The following is an 11,610-nucleotide window of genomic DNA, read 5'->3' as shown; positions in this document are numbered from 1 at the left end:
AGCGAAAAAAGTGTGCAGTCCCTTTCTTTCTGGCAACACCCCCACCGACTGACGAGGTCATCTGCACCACTCATGGAGTTACTTTCCTTTGAAGAAGAAAAGGTCACTGATCAGTTTTTACAGAGAATTTGTTCGTGGCACCCGCTAAGGAATCGTGGCACACAAAAAATCAGTTGCCCTCTTCACAGTTTAAATTGCAATCAAGTTATATCATTCTTTGCAGGACCAACTATTGATAAATATTTAGTTTTTTATTTCTTCTTGATCAATCTCCCGCATAACTAATCAACGAAGGTGACTGGCACGCGCAGGCTGCAACAAGAACGTGGCTTTCGCGTCGAGGCAAGCTTGGTCAAGGTCGACATGCAGCAAGGTTCGAAGGTCTCTGCAGGTTTCTACCAGTGGAGTAGGAACGTGCCACGCGAATACTGGGACCCCAACGACCCGGTTCTCTTGGAAGCTGGCAAGCAGTACATGGGAATCGAAAATACCATCGGGTACACCTTCAGAGACAAGGTGAACAAAATTTTTCTCGAGCAATTTTTTCTTCACGAATATACATTCGTAGATTTATTTGCTGGAAACATTCCTGGGTCACACTTCTGGGGGTCATCTATGTTTTCCCTTGTGTGGTCGCGCTGGGTTCCTTCCTGTAATTCCTTGTGCAGAAAAGCGGGATCAATGCTACCCCAGACCAAATAACATAAGACGCGGGACAAAATGGTTTTGCTACACGAAGAACGGATTCGAAGGGTTGATTCTTACCAAACTGTAGAGGTTACAGAGGAGTTGGATAAAAGGCCGCATGTGGATTGTGACCTTACTCTTCCCGTACGTTAGCCGTGGCATGAAACGCTTGTGTTCGTCGCTTCAAAATATCTTCTTCCTGCCTTCATGGCAAATACTGCTAGCAATATTACTCAAACATTCACATTATTGTACTTCCGATTCCCACAGGTTAGACACGATGTTTTCGCATTACTGCCAACTGGCACCGATCATTCTTCATGTATATTTACTTTTTTTTTCACATTTCTTAGGCTCACTCGCGCGATACTCAAAGGAAATGTCCTTCCGGCTGTTTTGATTGGAGTGTTGTATATGTAATATTGCCATGTCATTGTGAAAATACATATCCTACACATGCTCTATTAAATCAGAGATTTCTAAAGACTGTCGCAGGCTTAAACGGCACGCCGAGTAGAAGTTCGTGGAACTTTATTATTAGGAGATATGCATGTTCATAGATTACCCCGCTGATGCACCAACAAGCGGCTTCCACGGGAACTTCTGCACCGCAGGTGTTGTTGCCTACCAGAAGTAGTTTCGTTGCCAGAAAACCAAGTAGCCTTTGACGTGGCCCTGTCGCTTTTACGCAGGTTTCTGACATACGCACAATACAACAACACAAAAACGACCACAACAAAGAGGCATACGCTCTCATTCATGCCATACCATGGATCTCGATCTATGTTTATATTTAAGGTCCATGGTTGTAGTATCGCTACAGTTGCTTCAAATATTCCAAAAATATAATTAAACATTGATATTCCCTTCACTATAGGACATAATTTTACCCTAATGAAAGGCCAATATTTCCCGTAAAAATGAATTATGTAGTTCAGAAATAAATTAGTGTGAGAGCTTTAATGCAAGGAATATTTTCTTGAAGGAGGACATGCCGCGAGGTATGCCCCCTTTCATTCCTTATTCCGTGAGATTCCTACATAAACTTGAAATGACTAGCTATTGTAATGCACAAAATTACCGCAACAAATTTTCTCATTCTTATCGGCAGTGGGGAGTGCGATTGCGCAAAATGCCTTTGTTAACAATACTGAGTTTTTTTTTGGCATTAAAAAGATTCTGATGTGAAAGTGTATGCATATGCAGCCATTTTTTCTTCATAAAGTTTGCTTCCTTCCTGATGCAGGCATATACGCACACGCATACGCATACATATACGCATATACGAATATGCAGACATGTAAATTGAGGAACGGCTCTTTTAAAACATTACAGTTTCAATGAGCTTAACGAGCCACCCGAAAAGGTTTTACCTTGGGTGTCCCGCATCATTTCAAGGTTTTATTGTTTGTATTGCTTCTTTTTTAAGGAAACCTTGCTTTATTTCGTATTGTTAAGCAGTAGATTGTCCAAAGGCTTCTCTGGCAACAAAATCGATAATTCTACAAGAGGTACTGGACTGGAAAGTTAGGATGGCGCTAAGAAGGCACGCTGTGTTTTCATATCAAGCAAATATTGGACCGCGAAGGGCACAAAGAAAATTCGTACGCTGTTTTGGCTATTCTTGTCCCATGACAGCCGTTAAAATACTCGATGCTGCGTATGCAGTGGTAACAAGCTCTAATACTGCAGGCAATAGCAGTGCTATCGCACATGCATACCCGGTTCGTGGACTGTAGTGATCAGCGCTGATATTCACGCGGTAGTGGACAGTTGTGGTGCGCACTTCAATATAACTTGAACAAGACGCCTCGTAACTCGCCCTTGTAATATTGACTTCTAATGTGAAGCTATCGTATGAGATGCTTTTTTAACCATTTGGGCATTGATAACAACCTGGAAAGTTGTGCACTATGCTGCGCATGCGCGGTTAGATCACCCTGTCCACTTCGCCAAATAAATAGGTGCTAGCATAGCCCAGTGATAAAAAGTGGCTGCGGCTCAGTTCCGCTAACCTTGGATATGCAAAGCAAAAGCTTGGCTTAGTCTGGTTGAGTCATGGTTTCGCTTGGTTAACCTTTCATTTAGCTGTATTGCCGACAAAGTCTGAAATCCGTTCAGTTCTTTGCAATGCTTAAAAAGGAGGAGGCTGGGCGAACGAGGCGTTCGCCGGGCAGAACGCGGCGTTCGATCATGGCAAACGCGCGTTCCTCCTCGCCAGGCGCGAAACGAGTGACGTTGCCCCAAAACGACCCAGCGCTGTATGCATGGGAGGCTGCGGGGGTGGTTGGCTGCCTCGGCCGCCACGGCAGTGGCGACCGCTGTCGGCGCCCGCAGTCGCCAACAGCGAGCCCGGCGAATCACGCAATGCGCTTCCAGGGGTGTGTCACCGCGGGTGGGTCTCGGGTCAGAAGGTCATTTGCGCAACCTCCACGAAATCTCTCGACGAAAGTAGTAAAGCTTTGATTTAAAATGGCTGCTGCCAAGACGAATAGGATGTAAATGTCTCCAACCCACTTTTCCAGGGATTCTTACTCCAGGCCTTCACGCACGCTTCGTTTCCCGAGCCGGCGCGAATCGTTCCTGGGTTCATGCGGCCGATGGACTTTCTCGGGAGTGCGCTGCTGAGGGGTCTCACGTCTGTCCACCTGTACGGGTCCGTTGAGAAGCTCACGCCGCATGAGCTCTCAGAGACCCGGCAGCACCTCGAGTGTGACCGGTTCGTGGCCTCCGTGGTCGTCCGCCACGAAATGCACAGGCTGCTGCGCTCCGCTTCCTGCGCGCTCAACGACGCCGTTGTCCGTTACGTTCAGTACGTGGAAGGGCACAAAGACGAGGCGAGTGCACGCTCCGCACAACCTTCTCCTCACAGACTAAATCGTCCAATCATCGAAAAGATCCGCGTAAAGTTCCTATATGTGAAGAAGGGTTTGGATGCTCGTGTAGGCGCCTGAGCTGGGGTTAATGCAAGCCTAGCTGTACTTTGCTTACGAGCCCCAACATGGAGTTTAAATAAATCTGCTTGAAATTACTTGGAAAAAGTAACCTTGCCTTAACATTTGTGCTGTAAGGCAGGGTGAGGATCGCAAGTATCGTTTTGCGTAAGGTGGGACTGAAGGCAAGAGTTTTTGTCCCTGTCATGTGTTAGAGGGAGTGATATTTATGTGGGCCTGTTTGCTTTATGGAGATGGCGTTTTCTTTAAGGAGGAGGGGAAGGGGTTTGGTTCGTTATTGCAAGCCTAATACGGCATCGGCGGTGACAGGTGCGATACAGCAAACATCATGCTTTTTAATGTTTCACACATTTCATGAAATATCGTTCAGAAAGCAACTCATGTACCGACAAATGCTCCTGCACATTCTCGTCAGTACTGCTTGGTCAGTATGTCTCGCCTGTAACGCAAAATTTTGGGACGTGCTGGTATAGCCCAAAATGATTAAATTTTAAAGCCACCTCCGGCTACACTAAAAATGCTGGCTTCCGCGTCTGACACAAAAACGCCGAAAATGCTCAAAAATACAATCTGTGCCCGTTGTTCGAAATAACTTCTCAAATGAAGCCTGTCGAGTTATATCCTCTGCATTAGTATTTTACACTTATCCACGACCTCAAATAATATGAGTTACCTATATTTGTGCCTCCATTTCTGTGCAGAACAAACAAACTGTGCAGAAGAAAATGCTCAAAAATACAATCCGTTCGCCTTGTTCAAAATAACTTCTGAGATGAAGCCTGTCGAGATATATTCCCTGCATTAGTATTTTACACTTCCCCACGACCTCAAAAATATAAGTTACCTATATTTGCGCCTCCATTTCTATCCAGAACAAACTCTTGCCACTGCATGGGAATGCCTTTGTATTATGCAGGACGAAGCGCATACCGTGCATCAGCGCAGACACTAGATGAAAGGGCGTAGGTTTCAGCAGCTGTCCTTCCACGAATAACATACGAGCGAAGTCGACAAAGGGAAATTCAAAATTTTCTCCAAAATGGCATCCCTTTACTGGAACAGTTCCCTACCACGTACCGCATTTGCACGATTGTAACGTGCACCCGATTGTAACGCGCAGACAAGTTTACGAAGGGAACATAAAAAAAAATAACATAACCCCCATTCTATTGCGCGGATGAAAAATACAAATCACGACGTCCATGACAGGAAGAAGTTTTGTTTGTCGCAAGCAACTGTGGTTAGCAATCTTGCTTATCCAGCTCCTGCTGGCACTAAAGCGCAAGCGAAGAACGCTGTAACAGTGAGGTTTCGGGTGCTGTGACCTTCATATTTTAGAAGTGACGGGTCATTGGTTCATTCCATGCTAATTTATGAGTAACGTCTAGGACTGTTCAAGTTCTCGAAAACATCTGTGCCCTGCGACGGAGAAGGCTTGCACGAAAATATGGCTGTGCTTGGTTTAGGTCAATCCCGCACTCATTACTCCGGACTCCCATTGTGTGCATGATGCTGCTCAATACGATTCGCTGTCAGCAACTAAAATTACCTTGCGCTTGATGCAGCTTCATATTGGTACGTATTTGGAGCCGTAACGACTCAGGCGAGGTGTTGATTGCAGCATCAGAAATACGCGCAACAGATGGTTAAGGTATGCCTGTTGAGGAATGAATACACCATAATTTACTCACGTGCTGTCGGGGGATTGTTTTGCTCCCTATCGAGCCGGATTCTGAAAAGATTTTGTGTCCACGGCAATGCTGCTCGTAGCTTTTAAGCCGATGTCAGTTTTGACCTAGACTGTACCGCCCACACAAATTTGAAGGCTACTTTTAGGATAAAAGGGTGCGCGCGACAATCGGGCAAATACGGAAAGTTCTTTATAGTGGTCTTGTGTTGTGTTCTTTTGCCTTAAATTGGGGCTGTTCTCTCGCGGTATTCCCAGGCGGTACCCCAGGCGACACCTCCCGGACCTCTGGCGGATATGTTCCGGGCGTTGGCCGGTGCTATTTACCTCGACTCCGACCAGAATCTGGCTGGCATGTACGGCTGCATCTTCAAGCTGCTTCAGCCGAACATCGAGCACGAGCTTGCGCGCCGTGCGAACCATTAAGAAGCCATGAATCTAAAAGTTGCAATAGAACCTGAATTGCGGGTCATGCTAGCTGAAAGTTAGGTTACGAAAGCAGTAAATTGATACACGGAGGTCTATAGCACTGTCAGAACTCTGTAATACACGTTTCGAAAGCGCCTTCAAACTCACGAATTTGTTCGGTGCCCTTTGTGTCCTACCGTCGATGGTAAAAGAGCGCCTCGATTCTAGTATTTTTTAAATAAACCTTGTTTTTTCTGCCTGTCCTTATATTAATTAACTGGGCAACTGTGAAATACGATTTTGAGGGACTGCCCTTCCAAGCGAACACTGTTAGAAAGAAGATAACCAATCATTCAATGCCTGCCAGAAGTGACACATTGGACGATTTTCGAAACGGACCCATCCTGAAGCTAATCTACTTATTCCTTCTTTTTCTTGGTCTTACCGAGGGTTAGCATTCGTCACCAAAACTCTGTGAACCGCTGCAACCCCAACGATAGTGAACATAGCGACAGTGAACGACTGAGGTAGCAGAAAAGCCCGCTCTATCATATACAGGGTGTCCCAGCTATCATGCACAAAGATTTAAAAAAAGAGTAAAGGCATAACTCGGAAGAAACCAGGTGCATAATATTTGCAGTACTGTGAAGAATTGGACTGTATTTTTTTCTTTAATGAGACTGAATTAACTAATTGTAATTAATTATCTAACTCGAGAAATACTGTCCTAATCACGAAAGTGTCAATGAGGCACTTGTAGGTAACCACGAGGGGCATCTAACTGCGGTGTTTTCAGCAATGAACTAATTGCGTACACATTTATTCTGACTGATAAAGGAAACCCGCGAAATATGAAAAATACCACGTGACGGCACCTCCGCGCGCACCGTAAAGCAACGCCCTCAAACAGGCTGCCTCTGAGCTAGCCAGAATAAAATAGACAAAAGAAAGAAAGAAGAAATCGCGACCGAGTTTGTTCCTTATCTGCACACGTGTCCCGCGAATCTTGCTGCTGCTGCTCCTTCCATGCATGCCCTTATCAAGGTGATGCGCTGTCTATTCAGGCGGATAACACGCGAAGCAGTTGCTTTCAATCAGCTTTGTTTGGGGACACTGCTTTACAATGCGCGCGTAAGCGTCGTCACGTGGTATTTTTCATATTTCGTGGGTTTCCTTTGTCAGTCAGAATAAATGAGTACGCAATTAGTTCGTCGCTGAAAATAGCGAAGTTATATGCCCCTCGTGGTTACCTACAAGTGCCTCATTGACACTTTAGTGATTAGGACAGTATTTCTCGAGTTAGATAATTAATTACAATTAGTTAATTAAGTCTCATTAACGAAAAATTACTCTACGCTTCTTCACAGTACTGCAAACATTATGCACTAGGTTTTGTTCGAGTTCCGCCATTTCTCTTTTTTAAAATTTTGGTGCATGATAGCTGGGACACCCTGTATATGATGCAATGGGCTTTCAGTTACCTGTTTGACAGCTGTAGTCTTACGGCTTGCGGCATTATAAAAAGCTGTTGCGTTAATTTTCAGGCAGAGAGTACATTGCATTTCGCGAACCCAAGTGTGCCAAACGTAATAGTGCTTGGTACACAGCTCCTGCATCGAAGTCCCTTGCTCGCCACAAGTGGAGGAGGAGCAGGAGGAAACAACTTTATTGAGACCTGCAGATGAGACGTGGCCTAAACGTCGCGTCGGTCTGCCGGACGTCGCCTGCTACCTCTTCATGCTGAACCTCCGAAGGAGGTAGTACTTTCGGGTCGCTGGCGTTCGAGGGCAGCCAACACCTGCTGGACGGCCAGAAATTGGATGTTGTAGTCCTTGCTTCTCGCCGCGTCCATAAATTGCGGCGGGATCACTGTGGCTGCGTTGGCCTTGCTTGGATTCACTTCGCAGTTCCATAGGATATGAGCCGCAGTGGCTCTCTCCTTCTTACACAATACACAGTTATCACTTACATACACTTCAGGGCACATGTGCTTGGCTAACACCGGGGTTAATAGCGAGTTCGTTTGTAGCTGTCTAAATGTCACTGATTCTTCTCTTGTCAATTCTGGGTGAGGTGGCGGGAGAGTCCGGCGATTAATGCGGTACCACTCGAGGATAGATACCCAGCCATGTCGTTTCGAACGTAGCCTTAGGGCTGACTCGACGTGAACTTCGTCTTCACAAAAGACGAAGAGAAACTTGTCGACCATCTTCTTGGTGATTTTCCTGAAAAGATCAGAATTTCATAGAGGGTGGCAATAAAGGGCTTCAGTTTGAGTGACGGCTTTTTCAACTGATGGCTGTGGCACCTGTGGACATTCCAGGCATTCACCACGCAGAACAACATTGCATGGTATACGATATACATGTGCCAGCGCCTGGTGCGAATGGTGTACTTGCACAACGACGCCTTATAGTTTATTTGTCAATACCTCAATAGAACTGTCTTACGCACCAGCAATTGCAGGGCGGGGCACCTCAACGGGGATTTTGGCCTTGCGGTAAAACTGGTTAACCTGGTCTGTGAGCCGTTTTTATGACTCTTTTTGAGCATTTTCTTTCACTATTTGTTGCCTGCAGGGTAATACGAAGCTATAGCTGGAGCAAAACAACGTAAAAAAAATTCACCATCTTCCCGGAGGGGAATCCTGAGTAGTATGCGAAGCAGCCATGGGATCGACTCAAGTTCTTATTAGTTTTCAGTTCGATCGCAGTGTTGCGGGAGGAGAATGAGGGGAGCGGAGTGCGCGTGCGCGTCATTTATACCGCGGAGCTACAGTGGCGCCCCCAGCGGAGTATGCAGCGGCTACCGTTGCTTCTCTAACCCTAAGCTGCTTCGCATTATCGCGCGCGGAGCCGCAGATGTTGCCATTTGTTGCGCAATCCCGGAGAGGAGAGGAGCTTCGGAGATGAGAGGAGGAGTGCCGGAGAGGAGAGGAGCGTCGGAGAGGAGAGGAGGAATGCCTCGCATACTACTCAGCGTTCCCTACGGGAAGATGACGACGGTGGTTGAACGCGATGCTATTTTGTGATAGATTCTTTGGCTGGCCAATGCCTAGGGCATCCTGCCACAATCATCATCAGCGGCGCCTGGCCAGGCATGCGCAGTGGCGGGTTCCCCTACGGGAACATGACGACGGTGGTTGAACGCGAAGCTATCTCGTGATAGATTTTTTGGTTGGCCAATCCTTAGGGGCATCCTGCCACAATCATCATCAGCGGTGCCTGGCCAGGCATGCGCAGTGGGGGTGCGGTACTCAGGGTTCCCCGACAGGAAGATGACGACGGTGGTTGAACGCGAAGCTATCTCGTGATAGATTCTTTGGTTGACGAATTCCTGGGGGCATCCTGCCACAATCATCATCAGCGGTGCCTGGCGAGGCATGCTCAGTGGGGGTGCGGATGGCGGACAACGACAACAAGGGAGGAAGGGACACAGCCCCGAGCATGAGATGCTTCGCATCTAAAATTTCCGCATCATCGCTTCATTGCCTCGGAAGGGTTACGGGGGGTGGAGACTTTAGAGTAGCCGACTGATTTTTCGGACCTGGAGGGGAACTAAAAAAGTCCAAATAAAAAAGCACATGGAAAAATCCGTGTCACTACTCCTCTAGGACAACTGGCGGTTCTTCGGAAAAGTACGAAATATCCAGCAAGTCAGAATTTTTAGAGTCTGAAAAACGATCGGCTACTGTATTCTTAATCGCTGCTTTCGGACAAGTCACTAAACTGGCTGACATCTTCGTGGGTGAAGATGCGGTCCGATATCTTCCTAACTTGAATACTTAAAAAAAGAGTACCAAAACGTTTATGTTTACCGTGGATAGCTGGGTTGGAAAGCGTATCAAAAGTGCGACAAAAGTTGTGCCATCAATGAAGCCCCACTGTACAGAATATAATACGCGGAAATTTCAAGCGACGCCAAAGATTGGGTGGACCCCAGAAACGACAGCAAAGATGACATTTTGGTCGTGAAACATTTTCTGATAAAGAAAATGGCCAAATGTAGGACGAAAGAAGGAGATACTGTGTTTTGAGTAAAATGATGTCGGTTGGATGCCACCTCGCAAGCTCCTGCATGCGGCCCACCGAGCCCGAGCCCGCGGCCTGAGCTGCAAGCAAACCTCTGGCCGCGCCTTTCTGAACTACTCACATGATAAAACTCCATCAGTCCATCACAGGCGATACCTTGGGCTTCGGTCTCGGCTTTGTGCGATTTATCCTCCCTTTCTGTCTTCTGAAACACCGCGTATCAAATCTGATACGCTGGGCGTTGTGGGGTTAAAGGTGCATGTGCAAATTAAAAAAAAACAGGTGAATGCGAAAATTCTACTAAATGTTTGTATAAAAGCACTTTTTCATCTCTGCAACCACATTTATCAGGTGCCCTGTAAACATTCTGTGGTATGAATACCTGCCGGAAATTGTTTATACTACTGATTTCTTTTCACTGGCCTATATGAGGGCTCAAAAACGTACGTAAACGGATAAGTGACAAACCAGGGTCAAAATACGGCAACAAATTTTAGGCATTTATTTTAACAGTTTTTGGTTACTTCACTTAGATATGTTGGGTTTCAGTTGACGTTTTAAATGTATTCAGCTTGCTTCGGTTAATCTACTTCAGGGCGCTCGGTTAATCAACTTAATGGTGGCCCAGGTCACTAGGGCGGTCTGTCCTCCTCTCCGGAACTGATAACCCATGACTATTGCAGCTCTGTGGGCTGTGCAGTGCCAAAGACCAAGGACGACACGAGAAGCAGTGCGCAACTTCCCCACCTTCGCCCGCTACAACATCTCTTGGCATGTATTCTCCAATTACGAAAAACTTCTACAGTTAGCCCATGCGTGATGATGTGACCGCGTTTAAACCCCCCTCCCCCCCAAAAAAAAAAAAAAAAAAAAACATGAGTTTGTTTCTGCTAGCCTATAACATCATAAATATGAATGCTTGCGCTTGAGTGCAGGCATTCACTATTTACAAACACACCAAACACTCGATTTTGAAAGAATGGAAGTTCATAATTTCAATTATGCTTTTGGAGAGCTATAAGGTCGGCGTCTTCCGTCTCTCGCCCACTGACTAATATCCTTAATTCAATGTTATAGATGAGCTATACTACCAGTCCGTCACCACATAACAAGATATTGGAGTTTGTGCGGTAATGCATTTGTGTACATAAGCACATAAGCATGTTTCTCTGTGACTAAGTACACGTTTTCTACAGAGGAGATCAAAATTGTCTGTTTGAATTGTGAAGGCAGCTATAGCTGTTTTAAGAAAGCCGCAAGTGCAAATAATGTGAACAAGAAGGAGCGCTTAAACGTAGCTTTAGTAACTGAATCCCTATAGGTTTGTTTCGCTCTGACAGCCTCCGAAAATTTTGTTGTAATCAGTGCATTCAAATTTTATTCGCCTTCCCGTTTGTGGGGCGTGGCTCATTTCTGTTTCCGGTTATAAAAGTTTAATATTAAAATAAGCATAGAGTTTCTCATTAACTATTGAGAAACTCTATGAAAATAAGAGGCTGCACTTGTAATCATCATAATTAATTAATTGACCATCCGGTTGACCTATGCCCTGTACTGTGCCTTTCAACGTCCTGCTAGAAAAACAGAATCAGTTTTTAGTAATTTCGAGGATTACGTTCGTTTAAAATATACCTGCAATTCACGTTCTTGCGAATCTCGCCAAATGTAGGTCACGGTAACAGGCTTTCTATGTACAATTCCTAGCTCAACTTTGATATGCACTGGGCTGGTCTCACCTATTCGGCCTGTGTGCTACTTGCAGTGAACAGGAAAAAGTCGAAGTCAGCTTCCACAACGGTGAAAGTATGATGTCACAGCAGAGCTGCGTTTTTCTCACTACATT

The 11,610-nt window shown here is 45.8% G+C and overlaps 1 protein-coding gene across 1 annotated transcript; it reads left to right on the top strand.

Annotated features, from left to right (window-relative positions):
* Positions 1–363: 363 nt before the first annotated feature.
* LOC144168648 (uncharacterized) lies at positions 364–5,754 on the top strand. Its single transcript, XM_077697592.1, has 3 exons — positions 364–516; positions 3,213–3,524; positions 5,587–5,754. The coding sequence occupies exons 1-3, from the start codon at positions 364–366 to the stop codon at positions 5,752–5,754; spliced, it is 633 nt and encodes a 210-aa protein (XP_077553718.1).
* Positions 5,755–11,610: the final 5,856 nt, after the last annotated feature.

This window comes from Haemaphysalis longicornis, unplaced genomic scaffold (genome assembly GCF_048455015.1).
Source record: "Haemaphysalis longicornis isolate Haplotype H1 unplaced genomic scaffold, Haemaphysalis longicornis Haplotype H1 scaffold_2, whole genome shotgun sequence".
NCBI lineage: Eukaryota > Metazoa > Arthropoda > Arachnida > Ixodida > Ixodidae > Haemaphysalis > Haemaphysalis longicornis.
Note: the sequence above shows the minus strand (reverse complement) of the source record. Positions and strands in the feature narration are given on the sequence as shown.